Here is a 15356-nt window from a genome sequence, read left to right as displayed (position 1 = left end):
TATAGGAGAAGGTTGAATAATCTCCTGATGCAAGCTTCCACTAAATAGCTCATCTATATATTCAAAACTGCACTACACTCTACAATGGTAAGGATTGGTTGTGCCATTGAAGGATGGAAATATCTGGATATATCAGCCTATTTTCAGATAACTTGGGCTCTGGTGCTGATGCAAACATACATTTTCAAATTGGTCTAGCTTTGAGTCATCTCTGCAGCCTTGATCTGCAAAACGGGCTGCAATGTCAATGTATTTCCTCTAAAGTGCTTGTTTTTGCCATTGACCGGCTCAGATTATTATTATATGTTTCTGAAAACTTTATGGAAAGGATTATTTTGCCTAGAGCGGTGGTACCCAACCTTTGAGGAGTTGTACCACAAATTTGTTATTAAGACTTTCCGCAGACAACCTCATATGCAAACCGTAAAACAAGATAAATACACATGCAGTGGCTGAGCAAAGAGTGCCAACGCCCTCTTTACCCACAATTAATACTGCAAGGCCATGGCCAGGGGGAAAAAGTCAACAGCGCTTTTCTCCTATTTGGTCTAATTAGCAACACAAATTACCCCAGAACATCAATGGAAAGAATTACAATGGAAAACATGATGTAATGCACTGTGAGACAATAGGAAGCTACCATGGAAGCTATTGGGCAAAAAGCCATGTACCAATGGAAATGAATGGGATTCTTTAAAAAATCAAATACAATTGTAGGTGCAACAAATTATATTATCCTTGGGTGTGTCTAATCAGTACCACCTAGTAGAACAGTTCTGCATTGGTTTGGTGTGTTTGGGTGACATACCATGGAAGCTATTGAGCAAAAAACAATTTTCCATAGGAAATGAATGGGGTTCTTTAAAAAATCAAATAAAATTGTAAGTGCAACAAATTATATTATCCATGGGTGTGTCTAATCAGTAGGACCTAGTAGAACAGCTCTGCATTGGTTTGGGGTTTTTGTCTCCCATACCATGGAAGCTATTGAGCAAAAAGCCATTTCGCATTGGAAATTAATGCCGTAATTTATTGAAGGTCCCTCTGTGAAAAGCAAGTGGGTGTCCCTTTGGTGGTCCGCAATGCCTGACTGAAAGCACGACAGCAACCGCTGATGAACCCGAATTGAATATGCGCATATCTGTCAAATATCCATCAACAAACTAACTTAACCAAGGTAGGAGTAATTGCTTTTCTAATATTGATTAATTGGTGTGAGAAGGTGGGGCGACATGGAAGGTGAGTTCCCAGCTCTATTTACAACTTACAGTGTTGTTTTGCGCGCCACAGCAGGACCAGTCGTCGGCTCAACACTGCCACCGACCGTCTGTTGAGAGAGAGGCACAGCAAGTTATATTTCGAAACGAGCTCCGCGGTAAATAAAGTAGTTATGTACAGCTTGTTGGTTTATGTTTCAAAACGTTGCGCACTTTCTGGATGCCGTTAATTAAAGAGCTCTTATTACATATATAAATGAGTGTCTTTCTTTCTCAAAACGTTTAGGGGCGGTGTTGAGACACAAATGGTCAAAGAGGAGCTCAGCTGCTCTCGGTAGAGCTTGCGGCCCCTCATAACCTTATTGTAAACCTTTTAGGACGTTGAAAAAGTAACTGAGTGCTTTCATATTTAATAGGAAATTTTCAACGGAATTGAAACACCCATTAGCTCCTATATTAACGGAACGACGTAGGCCACAATAAAAAAAAAACGAATCATAGAGCTAGCTAGCTAGCAATTTTTTTTCAAGGATCTAATGGGCTACCATGTACCAACCAATCTTTGGGTCAGGAGGTCCAGTCAATGTAAGCTTCTCTTATTCTTGTATTACTCCTCTTTCCCAGGAAGATATTTCTCTGTGACTGTCCAGAAGAGAGGAGACCTGAAATCCTCGGAATCTTCCTATTTGGTTAACGAGATCATCGAGGAAGGAAGCTATGGCCAGGTGGCCCGGTGTTAAAACGGCCACCAATCAAAAGGTGGCTTTCCATCATGATAAACGATCGGTTCATGATTGTCGGCTAAGCAAGTGGTATACAAACGCATGAATAACTGTCATTTTAATATTGCAAAAAAATATGGCTTTTACTTTTTTTTATTAATTCACGTATTTGTTTTAACATATGTTGTAATTATATTATGTCACATGTTAGTTATCATTAATAATTTTTTCATGTTATCTCACAATGTTAAATATCTTTTATAACCTGCTGTTTATCCTCAGATCGCCAGGTTAATGTGCCTCACAGTTCTGGACCCAGATGGGGGTGGGATCGTGAGATGGATGGATGTCTTCCAACATGGTCCAAAAATCTGTCTGGAGTTTGAGCTCCTGGATAAAAGTCTCAAGATACCTGACCCAGCAGAAAGAGCTCCACATTCTGCCTTTGAATCAAATCAAGATCATCCTGGAACAGAGGCCTGTTTCAGGTAGCTGGTTTAACATACTCTGAGTTTAATCCTGCGCTCTGAGTTGGTTGACTCAGAGTTCAGGGTTGAAAAGCAACTCTGGGTTTTCGGTTTCAGAACAGGTGATCAGCGTTGGGTTAATCAACTCTGAGTATGTTCACTCTGGGTTGAGGGCGTGCCTGTTGACTATGAAGAGCCATCATCAATGGATCTCTGATAACATGATCAAACATGGACCAAAAGCGTAGATCCACTTACTTTTCCCCCACGGAATTGGAAATTCTAATGAACGCGGTCCAGCGTTCCCGCGGCAGCGAGAGGGTGAGAGAGAGCTCGGCATGAAATAGCTGAACAAGTCAATGCATGAGTAAAATAAATTAGTAAAATAAAATAAAAATAAGAGGAAAGTTTAACATCTTCCACTTATTCAATATGTAATTTGTGTGTGTGTGTGTGTGTGTGTGTGTGTGTGTGTGTGTGTGTGTGTGTGTGTGTGTGTGTGTGTGTGTGTGTGTGTGTGTGTGTGTGTGAGTGTGTGTGTGTCAATTTACGCAGGAACAACCCAAGTTGCCCCAAGAGGACTTTGCAGCAAATGAAGATGAAGTACAAAAATATAGGTATCAGCAGGGCCGTCGGACTGCGGGGACAAAGGGGACAGTGGTGGGGGGGCCCAAGGCAGAGGGGGGGCCCATGACCAAAAAAAAAATGTCATCTTTTGCATTCCCATAGCTTCCAGTCAGAGACTTATATAAAATCTATCTAGAAAAGCAAATACACAAAGCAGACTTGGAAATGGACCACCTTAGGCAAAAGATGCAAAAGGATGCTTTGGAGTGTGTGTGTGTGTGTGTGTGTGTGTGTGTGTGTGTTAAAGGTGGGTGAGGTGCAAACTGGGATACTGTTCCCTGCTCTAAAAACATACCCGATATGAATGACTTTTTTTGTGCTTTCAGGAAATAAAGAAATCCTCATAAAAAGTAGATTGTCTTTATTAGAACACGGGCTGTGGTGGGACAAGTTATTTTGTTGAACAGTTTACTCAAAGGGTTTTACTTCAGTGAACAATGCAGACGATTATGCTGAGCATGTGCATGTAGAGAAGAAGCATCTGGTTAAAAGCAGCACCAGGGTATTTTCTGCCTTGCATTCTTAATATGGGTTTCTTGACTTGCAGCAGTTATAGGTCCGTGGTTAGTCAGCTACTCTGATCATGGGAAAGCCACAACGTTAAAGTGACTGTAGTACAGAGCGGGTGGGATGCATGGGGCGGATCATTCTGCAAATGCGTTAATTGCATTAAAAAAAAAATTAAACTTAAAGCATGCCCCTGGTGCGTTTGAGAGTTAACATGGGGGCTGAGAAGGTGGTCTAAATAAATGATAGATTGCGCTGAAAAACGATAGCGCTCGTGAAGAAAATTATCAGGAAAAGAAAGTATATCCAGCCGGGGTCTTAATAATCGTTCCTCACGGAGATTCCCTCTGAGGATCGCAGCCTCTACGTCCGCAGGCTCTCGTAGAAAAGGACATGACATTTCTAACACTTCCTTCTGTCGGGGAGCTGCCTTCAGCCTTATAGACAACAAACTCAGAGTAGGTCTAACCACCTCCCGAGCAGGTTAGACCCACGGCGTATGTTGGGGCAGCAACTAACTCTCGGTTGCGCTGAACCTGCTACCTGAAACGGAAAACCCAGAGTTTCCATTAACTCAGAGCGAACAAACTCGGGGTTGCCTCAAAACCAGCTACCTGAAACAGGGCTCAGGTGTGGTTGGACTTCAACCTCAACAACATTTACCATTATATTTGACAATTTACGGTTCTCAAAACAAGCAGGAAGCAGTGCAGGGGCAGGGAAGTTGGATGTGCTGTTCTCCAGCGCATCCAGCACTGAGCATCCACCAAGACTGCAACCAATCCGCCTCCGGGTTCTCTTACTCATGAATAGACAATGAAGATATTTCTAGGCCTGATTCAGATCAAGTTCAGAACGACACGGGCTGGTCAGCCGTTGGCCATCGTCTTTGTGTTCAAGTACAACTTATTGGCCCGCACACAGGCGAAGATACAGAGGATCATCGTGGGCGATGGTTCAAATTCTGTTGTCAGGCACAGCCGTTGAAACAGATTGAATGATTGAACACTGTAAACATTTATTTGTTGGAACCTGATCTTTTATTCTCATAGAAAAAAACAAACTATTTTTACAGACAGAAAAAATTACAAAAAGCTGCAAGAAACGGATTCCTTTGGAACCATTTTGTTTAAACAAAGATGCTATCTTTGTTTGACAAGGCAACCGCTAAACAAACTGGAATGAGGAGGATCAGGATGTTTGGAGGTTTTAACACCAGTGACGCAGACTGGCTACACAGTGACTGGCCGCCACATCATCAGAAGACTGGGTTGAGAGCATCATAGAGCCTCTGTACGGCCACGTCCACCATCTCCCTGAAGGTCTCGTCGTCGCCACCTTCCTCGAATCCCACCGCCTGCATAGGGTCAAAGGTCAACCCGAGATTAAAACCGAAAATGAACAAACCAGATTAAAACCACATTGGAGGTACCGTCGCTGGTGGAACCAGGGCTATGGAGGCTGGTCCCTTGGCATCAAAAATAGACCACGAGTAGAATTACAATTCCTATAAGTACTGAGAGGGATATTGAACATCCCAAGCTGGAAGCTCTGAAACGAATGAATCCTCTGATGGTTAGAACAGAGAGGGGATGCGACCCCTTCACCGTCATCCGGTTCCTTTGTCGTCGTCTTTACTTACGCGCGTCACCGGGTCGATGTTGACGGTGCAGCCGTCCACGGTCACGCGCAGCTGTTTGTTCTCAAACTGCACGCAGTCCCCGCCAAACATGTCCCTGAGCGGAGAGGAGGAATGTATGGGGAAATATAATACAATTAGGAAGGAAGAGTAGCGTGGTGGAGGATTAGTTAAAAAATATAAAAGTTAATTTAGTTCTAGATCCCAGAACCAAATATCAGAGCCAAATATCGCTAATTCTCTCAATTTCCTCCAGGGCATGGGGAAAATAAAGTACCTAAAAGATACATCACCCACCTGGGTGATCCAGGGGGTTTAAACGATCCACTACAATGCATGTGAAGTGTGACCATGTCCTGGACCTATCGATACTCTACAAGGGGATGTTTGTTTCAGTGGTCGTTCAGTGTTGCCCAGACTTACTGTAGCATGAGCTCCAGACGCTCCAGAAACACCACTATGTCCACGCCCTCCTTCTTGGCATCAACGACTGTGGACAACCAACAAACACACACTTCCCATCAGAACAGAGATATAGCAAGTTTAGTTTCATTCCGGATCATTACATGGGGCTATGGGATTAAATCCTGCAAGTTATATTCATTGTTATTTTGATATTCATATTTTGGGCAAAGTATTTACTATAAAATATATCGATGTACCGGAATGATTAAAATAACAAATGTCACATCAATTCAAAATAAATAATAATAAAAATGTTTAAAATTTTAAAAAGGATTCCAAATGTGTGCTTTGAAATATTTGGGGATGAGATATAGAAAACTGAGCATTCAGACTTCATGTTCACTCTTGTGGACGTCTAGAATACAGAGTTTGTGTGTGTTTGTGTATGTGAGGATCGGGGAACTGACATCTCTGGGCCTTGGGGTTGGACTGGACCTCCAGGATCACCGTGGTAACTGCGTCTGCGTACATGTCGTTGAGCGGGTTCGCCAGCCACTGGAACCAGAAAACACCTTACATTGGGATACTTCATAAACAGTATTTATGAATAGAGTACTTCAACATGGGGTGTGTACACGTGCTGCCTTGGTATGTATGCATGAATGCATGCATGCAATGTGTGCATGTGTGTGTGCGCAGGCACACACATCAAAAAAACACTGCCTCAAAATGCTATTGGCTTAAGCAATACAAGTAGAGGCATATACTTGAACTTTATACCCTGAACTTTTAAACGTTGCAAACGTGCAAAAACATAATTATATATCTATGTGGCATTCAGTCCAATGCTGAAGATATATCTGTGGCATTAGGCCAATGCAGTGGTAAAGTGTGTAAAGTATGACCAAGTGTTTCTTTCTGTTCAATAGTCTAGATAGAACTTTATCAAACCCCTGTAGGATAAATTTGTTAATGTTTGTCCCTATATAACTAATGGTAAAAAAATAAATACAAAACACAACAGTAACTGAGTAAGTCAAACCGTCCAATCTGAAGGCTCTACTTAACCACTCCCCCTACTCACTTCCACCAATGCAAAGCGAACAGAACTGAGTAGGGGAGGACGTAGCCAAACAAATTTGGGAACGACCCAGAGAAACGCAACGCAAATTCAATGTGAACATGTATGAGGATTTAATATAATCCTGGACGATTTGGAAATTCCGCAAAACTTTTTTTTAAAAGTGTCTCAAAAAGAGGGCATGTCCGGTCAAAAGAGGACGTCTGGTTACCCTACGTACGGGAAACACATTTGATTCCTTCCTGTTACACTGTTAAATAGCGGCCCAAATTGGTGGGCGCTATCCTGGTAATTTCTCTGCGTGAGAAATACGAAGTGTGGCGTTTGAGCGTGTGCATGGGTTGAATTCATGGGGCAAGCCCCAGGAATCTCCCACTTCCGGCTTCCATGAAAGAGAACCAAACTAATTAACACAAAATCGTTCATGCAAATCTAGCATTAAAGGTCAATTTAAGGAAGTTCTCTCCAGTCACGCTGGAAGTAGTTTGCTAGTAGTAGCGCTTTAATTTGCAGTGTTTCAAAGAATTCTGAGAATCTGAATGCTGTGTCAGAGAATTCTGAGAAATCTGAATGCTGACTAAATTCTCAGAATTCGGACACTGCAAATTATTGCACGCTAGTGAACTACTTGTAAAAAAAAAACACCAGCACTTCCACAACTATGCCCATGTTCCTGACTGCTATATACAAAACCATTTATAGCTCATCTATTTTTCGGCTGGGTAGTGATAGTCGCCCTTAAAGGCACCCAGTGCAACTTTATGTAAACATTCAATGAAAAATAAACATTCAATTTCTAGTCTTTTTTACACGTAGTAAGTTTAAATAACTCCATACCATTACATATCGACATTCAAGGAGCAAAGATGAGACGTCGTTGTGTGGTGAGAACTGATAGAAAATCGTAAACAACAACAATCGCCGGTGGGGAGAAGCCATTTTTCCATTGACTGGAAGCCTGCTTTATTTATTGTAGGTTACAAAAAATAAAGAAAATGGCGGCATTGTTGTTGTTATCGATTTTGTATCAGTTCTCACCACACAACCGACGTCTCATCTTTGCTGCTTAAATGTCGGTATGTAATGGTATGGAGTTATTGAAACTTACTACGTGTCAAAAAGACTAGAAATTGAATGTTTATTTTTAAGCCTCGAAAGTTGCACTGGGTGCCTTTAATGCAGATTTAATGTGGGCTCTGATTCTGAATTAATGCCGCTGCTGAACTGTGAATAAATAAAGGGAAATTAAATCTAAAGAAGACACGTGGTTTTGATGTACCGGTGAATTCCAGCTGAAAGTGGAACATTGCTGCCATCATGGGAAATTAATGTAGCCTAGGCCTATTGTAAGTAGCTTTCAATTCCTTGTTCTTTAGTTGAACATATCCCCCACTAGATTCCCCCACCCCCACACAGATTTTGTCCTGTAGAAACCTATATGGTGGAAACCGATACGCCCTCTCAAACACAAAATGTTAAAGTCACTTCTATGGAAGTAAATCTGTGCCATCGGATTTTGAAAATAAAAAGCCCTTGAACTCTAGGCACTGAATATTTATGCAATGAAATAACGTATCTGGATTTGAATTGAACTCCTATTCAGCTTTATTTTTCAATGTTAAAAATTCAAAATCAAATATTCAACGTTATCGTTGGGGAACCAATCACAGAAAGGGGAGGAACGGCAAGACGATGACGACGTCTATTCGACACACCGATCGTCTTCTTCCGAATTGCGTGTGTCTCACGCATGGACATAAGAGCTGTGTTCGAAATCGTTCCCTATACACTCACTATTCCCTATATAGTGTTCATGATATAGTGCACTATATAGGGAACGAACAAACGAGAATTCAGACACTACGCTGAACATTTCTAAACGTCATTTGCGTCAGTAAATGCGCCGGATATTTGTGTGACGCAGACAGATGCGCCCACATCATGTAAACAACACGGGCACTCACGAGGTATTGTATTGATGTTGAATGTTACATTTCCTTGTTCAAGTTTTTTTTAATTCATTTTGACTGTTACATTTTCTATGTTAAATCCCAAATAAATTGTTGACATTTCTATACGAAAGCTGGAGACTCCATCATTAAATGTATTCGTTTTCGTGGTTATTCAGCTTCTTCTTCTCCTCCGGTAAAACACGAACGCATTGCATTGTGGTCTACGGGAGTAACATGCAGGGTACATCGTATGTACACTCAAATTTGGGGTATTTTAAGTGCACTATATAGTGCATGAAATTAACCACTGAGAATTCGAACACCACTACAAAATGGCGAGCACCCTATATAGTGCACTATATCCGTGATAAGGAACGATTTCGAAAACAGCTATGGTCTCACGCCGAATGCGTGAGACCTGTTACCGATACATTATCCCTGATGTTGACAGTCGCAATTCAGCAAAAGAGGTGTAGAAGAAGAAGGGGGCCGGATGTTGACAGTAATGGTTGTAGAACTGCAGCGCCATATGACAAATGTATTAAATATGCAAAGTAGATCGGACGCAACTGGAAAGTATTACCAGACACAGTGGCGGGTGAAGTGACACAATTCACCCGCCACCGGACAAATCCACCCGCAAATGGCGTGTGGCGGGTGTTAATTTCCATCCCTGATGTATACGCGTGTGTGCCCCTGCGGACGTCCGCGTGCACACCTGTGTGTTTGCATGCATGTGTGCGCCTCACCTCCAGGACCACCATGCCCGACTCATGCACCATGGTGATGCTCTTGAAGATCTTCACGGTGATCTTCTCGGACCCCTCGAGCTGCTCCACGTCTCCTGGAAGGACGACCGGGCACAGAGCAGAGAGGCACACGGCTCACTTCATTCACCGTATGTTCAGCTGGCTCCTAACTCATTCTGAAGGGCTGACTATTCTCACTCTCAATTCAAAGGAAGAGAGAGAGTGACAGAGCGAGCAAGAGAGAGAGTGCAAGAGAGAGAGTGAGAGAGACTGACAGAGAGAAAGAGTGACAGAGAGAGAGAGTAAGAGAGAGACACAGAGACACACAGACAGAGAGACAGAGAGACAGAGAGACATAGAGAGAGAGAGAGAGAGAGAGAGAGAGAGAGAGAGAGAGAGAGAGAGAGAGAGATCCAGAGTGTGTAAGGGACCTACCGGCTAGACTGCGGAGCTGGCTGACCAGCAGGGAGATGGGGCCTGTGAAGGGGATGGCCTGGGTCTGCTTCACCGTGCCCATGGCCAGCTCTGTGTAGTCTGGAACACACAGGAGGAGGAGGGAGGTAAGCTTCTGGTTATACAGTAACATACAACACGAGGCTCGGTCTGGCTGGGCCACGGCGTTGACACTGCAAGGGTCAGGGGATCCAGTCCAAAGAGGCGTTCAAATCATATCATCAATCAGCATATCTGTGTATCTAAAAATGTATCTGCACACACACACACACACACACACACACACACACACACACACACACACACACACACACACACACACACACACACACACACACACACACACACACACACACACACACACACACACACACACACACACACACACGAGAGGTCAAGTCAGAGGTACTGACTTGAGAGGTCTGAGGGCGACAGGATGTGGTAGTTGAAGTTGCGTTTCACCAGGATGCCAGACACCCTCTGTCCCTGGATACACTTCTTATCAGCCAGGGATCCCATCACCTGCGGCACAGCATTGTGGGAGTTGGAGTCAGTACCATAGCTATTCCTACATATACTGCATGCATACACATACTTATATTCATTTGAAAACACGGGTTACGTGAGGAATGGTGGATTATTAGTTAGAGTAGCTAACTCTGAACAGAGTTAGCATGTAGCTAATCAGTTAGTTTTAAGCCCCCTATCGTACCTTGGCCAGCTTCTCTCCCCTGAAGTTGAGCGTGACGGCCTCTGTGTTACGGGGGTTGTGGACCTCGATGTGCACGTCCTCGTTGTCCTCGTACTCCCGGATCAGAGCCGCCTTCAGACGGGCCATCTCGTTCTGCTCCCCGTGGACCAGGATCTACGGAGATACACCGGCTCTTACTACCACTTTGTCATTCAGCACAGGCTTTCCTCCAAAGAGACTTAAAAGGTCGTTACTTTAAATGCATGTCATTAATGCATGAATTGTTGGGGGTTGGTAAGGGGCCGGGGCCTACCACGTGAGGGGGTTTGAGGGCCCTGATGAACTCGCTGGTCTGCTGGTAGTCTGTGTGGGCGGAGAAGGAGATGTAGTCCACGGACATCTTCAGCTGCAGCTTCTGACCAGACATGGTGGCGATCTCATCCGGCTCGGACATTATGTGCTGCTCAGGGAAAACACCGGGAAGACTCATTAGAGATTATATATAATAACGTTTATTATAAACTCAATGCGCTTGGATACATGGGGAAAAACACCAATGAGGAAAGATCATTACATTAGTAATGTAGTGTACTATTATAAAGTTATATTACAAACTCAATAAAGTTTCTAAACCAAACGTCTAGAATATATAGTTTGTCATTGGTAAAACAAATGATGATTAAAATGTCTTTCAATAAATACAGAGGAAGTACAAATGACAGTCACAAGAAGTGCCTAGGTTAACACTTTGTAGTAATTGAGGAGACGCTTTAAGCCAAACGCAACTTCAGATTAGGGAGGTGTCTGGTTCAAGGATGCCTACAGAGGGACTGTGGGTATAGTGGGTACAAACCCACACCCTGGACTACCCTGGGTGCTGGCTGACGGGGCAGGGGCCGTGAGACCCACCTTGGCCAGGGTTCCCTCCACACAGTAACCGGCAATGATGACTCCGTTCCTCTTGTCGGTGCACCAGCTCTCAAACAGCTCCCGGGACAGGCCGCTCTGCATCATACCCGGAGACGCCATCACCACGCTGGGCCCGATGTCGTCGAAGTGGTCCATGCTCTGGAGGTTCAATCGGAATTGTGTTCATTTGTGTTCTGTTGTTCTACGATTGACCCTGTAGTCATTTAGCTGAAGCTCATCTCCAAAGGGAATCATAATGAGAGATCAAGGTTATTACTGAGCAGGGTATTGCACTAGAGGCTAGGCTGCAGACGGGGGAACCCAGTTCTACCCACGGCACTATATACAACGTTCATGTAACCACAAAACTACGTTGTTTTTATTTAGATCATTTCAAAAATCGACTCAGCTACTTTTTTTGAACAACAGTTTAAAATAAGTTATTTAAATAATAAAATCAAAACGTCATCAAATGGAATGGCGTGAAGGGTGACCCCTGACCTTGAGGTTGCTGATGTGCTTGAAGACGAAGGGGTTGTTGACGTTGATGGCCTTGCGGATCTTGTCGTTCATGGCGTTGACGTACGTCTGGTACACGGCCATGCACTTCCTGGCCAGGGACGAGGCGTAGTAGATGGGGATGTCGTGGAGCTCCGGGTGGTTCTGCCAGTACTCGTCTGCAAAGACACACACAAACACAGGTAAAGTAAATAACATGCAGACAGTAAACACACAAACTATTTACACAACACACACATACAATAAACAAACACACATGAACGCACAAACACTCTATACACAAAAATACAGACACACATACACAGTCCTCTCAGTCAGCCTGTTAGGATTCCTAGCACAGCGGGCCTGGAATCCAGATGCTGGGTCAGAGGGGGTTATTCTGAGGGAGCCTCACCCAGAATGAGCAGCAGCTCCTGGGCACGTCCCAGGGCGAACACGGGGATGAGGCAGCGGCCCTCTCTGTTGACGATGTCGTGCACTGTGTTGCAGAAGCGGGCCTCGCGCTCCTCCCTCTTCTCATGGATGTGAGTTCCATAGGTCGACTCCTGGGGAGAGAGACAAAGACACATAGAGAGAGGGGTACATTCAAGTTTTTATTCTAATTAACGAGGACGAGATTTCTAATTGAATTTGTTCATTTTATTTTCACACACATAAAGCTCTATTCAAGGTATAAAAAAAACGATCTACAGTAATGTGTTCTGTGTTCGCCTTTCCCAACAAAACCAGCACAACCCCCATTATATATGAATGAAAACTGAACCAAAGGAAGAAACACATCCCTGGTTAACACCAAAATATAGGGTGTGAGGTCACACATAACAGAGAGCGAGAGAGACAGAGAGAGACTTTGAACCTACAGTGATGAGGATGTCTGGTTTGACGCTGGGGATCTCTGCAGCCATAAGATGTCTGTCTTCCTGTCTGGAGAAGTCTCCGGTGTAGAGCAGCTACAGACACACAGGCAGGAGAGAGAGAGAGAGTAAGTACTGTAGTCAATGATTTCCAACCAGGGGTACGTGTAGCTGAGTGGGTACGTGAGCAGGTTCAGAGGGGGTGGGGACTTGTTTTGTTATACCTACATCACGTGTTGAAGGTAATACAGGCATAGAGGTAGAAATAGAGGTACACCAAAGCTTCTTCAAAAGTTACGGTTTGGTGTTAATGTAGGGGTACTAGAGCTGTAATGATTGGGTTGGGTTGAGGGGGTACACAAGACCAAGCGGTTTGGAAACCCTTTATAGTAATGCCGTAACTACTACTTAAAATTGGTCCATTATTTAAAAGGCAGTGGCTATTCGTACGGCGACCGTAAGAATAGCAATTAGGCTATTCGTACGACGCGCCGTAAAAATACTTCATTAGTCTATTTTCACGGCAGGTTATGTTTAGGGTTAGGGTTATGGTTATTACTATAATTAATTACTATAATTACGGTCGGCCCGGTTAGGGTTAGCGCCGAGCAGACTGATAGGTCAAGTGCGGTCACGTGACAAGCTCGGTCGCCGTACAAATAGCCACTGCCTATTTAAAAAGGTAGAGCTAGGTTCCCGCCTTTTTCACCACTGAGCAAACTTGATTTGGAGAGAAATACATCCCTGACGGTGGGATGCCATCTACTTCAAATAAATAAATACACAAAATAACATCTGCCCTTTCATCCATCCACCTATTTCACTCAAGAGGATTAAAAATAACATCACCTTGACGCCAGCGATCTCGATCATGAACATGGCCGCCCCCAGGACGTGCCCGGCGTGGTAGCACCAGAACTTGATGCCGGCCACCTCCTTCACCTCGTGGAAGTTGATGGTCTCGATTTTCTCCATGCTCTCCTCCAGGTCCGTCTCAGTGTACAGCATGTCGTCCGCGGATATGTTGCTAGAGAAGCCGTTTACAACACGTAAATAAGACAGCATGGATAAAGCAAGCACGGGTGCGTATACTTACATACACAGATACATTCATGTAATATAATTGTAACTCATGCGCAGGGTTTTTCTCAGTAATAACAAACTAACAATTCATATTATCGCTATCTAGGATCTGGAAAAACTAACCTTCAAAAAAAGAAAATGTTTACATTTAAAGCTGCACTTTAAATAAAATGTGAAGCTTGATACACATGTGCAGCAGACCGGCGTCTGTCTGAGGGCTGTAACCCACCTGACTTTGACGTAGTCGGACAACAGCCAGCGGTAGATGGCCTTGGTGGCGTGGGTCATGAAGGTCCGCCCCTTGAAGCTGGTCTTCTGGAGGAACCATGGCAACGCCCCGCAGTGGTCCAGGTGGAAACTGACGGAGAGAGCGAGATCAGTGGTGTCCTTTTCATGTATTACATTCCTAGGTGATTGTGGCATATTGTGGCATATTCTTGGGCATATTTTTGCATGTGCTTTGGTAATTTAATTTCCCATAGCAATAAAGCCCTTTGAATACAAATTAAATGAGTGCATGAGACATGATCTATTAATCTCTCTCTCTATGATTATAATGGCAAACTCACTGGCTGATCAGCAGCAGGTCTATTTCCGCAGGATCGATCAGATCAATGTATGGGAGAGCGTCCATCCCTTCCAGCCCAGGGTGGATCCCACAGTCCAACTGAACACAAACATACACAAGTTAACACATATGTTTACAAACACAAATAGACAGCGGTTAACATATACACATACAGTTCAATACGTGTTAGCGATTAGGTTTGGTGCAAAACAAAAGAAGGTTAGGTTCATAGTAAGAACACACGGTTACTCTGCCTAGCCCCGCGCGACATAGTTCATTCGAAGACAAACATCGTCGCTAGCCCAAGAGTATAAAAAATAAACATTACCATGATCTTTCGTCCCTTAAACTCCACGATGATGCAGGACCGTCCTACCTCCTGGCCAGCTCCCCTGGAACACCAAACAACGAAATGTCAATACAGTAACACATTTAGTCCACTATTGAACAACTTACACACTACAGACGATACTGTGCATAGGGGGAGTAGAAACACTGGTGAAGGAGGGTATGGAGTAACGGGCATTAGCAGCAATGTTGATAAGTCTATATTTTAACTTGTTCTTGAGTTAGTATACTCACAATGGCCGGATGAGGAGTTGGTCACTTTCCTCAGCAGGAACGGTTACATCCGATTTACGTTTCGCTGCCATCTTATCTCCGATTCAATGTTTTATAATAAAGGCTTACTTTTTCATTAGACACGGCTTAATTTAACTTAGTTTATTATTGCAAATACACGCACGCAAACTGAACCGCCGCTTTGGAGTGCTTGTTAACTGCGTCAGTTCCGGTCCATGCGGAATGTTCGCCGTGTATACAAAGTTGTGAACGAACGTTCCGGTGCTTGTGATGGGTAAATATTAAAGTCGCTTGACTGACCAATGGCTGTATTATGCCTAATGGACTCCCA

The 15356-nt window shown here is 43.8% G+C and overlaps 1 protein-coding gene across 1 annotated transcript; it reads right to left on the bottom strand.

The window, feature by feature from the left end:
- Nucleotides 1-4542: 4542 nt before the first annotated feature.
- Nucleotides 4543-15275, bottom strand: cpsf3 (cleavage and polyadenylation specific factor 3). The gene is made up of 18 exons (XM_056580688.1): nt 15026-15275; nt 14772-14835; nt 14445-14542; nt 14105-14233; nt 13642-13819; nt 12799-12888; nt 12333-12483; nt 11921-12096; nt 11420-11578; nt 10824-10970; nt 10532-10684; nt 10233-10341; nt 9802-9900; nt 9367-9461; nt 6052-6139; nt 5603-5669; nt 5183-5276; nt 4543-4897 (listed from the first exon to the last, which is right to left on the bottom strand). Exons 1-18 carry the CDS (start codon nt 15094-15096, stop codon nt 4799-4801), a joined length of 2067 nt encoding a protein of 688 aa, XP_056436663.1. The 5' UTR covers nt 15097-15275; the 3' UTR covers nt 4543-4798.
- Between the last annotated feature and the right edge of the window lie 81 nt (nt 15276-15356).

Source organism: Gadus chalcogrammus, chromosome 21 (assembly GCF_026213295.1).
Source record: "Gadus chalcogrammus isolate NIFS_2021 chromosome 21, NIFS_Gcha_1.0, whole genome shotgun sequence".
In the NCBI taxonomy this organism is placed as follows: domain Eukaryota; kingdom Metazoa; phylum Chordata; class Actinopteri; order Gadiformes; family Gadidae; genus Gadus; species Gadus chalcogrammus.
This window is presented reverse-complemented; position numbering and strand designations above follow the sequence as displayed.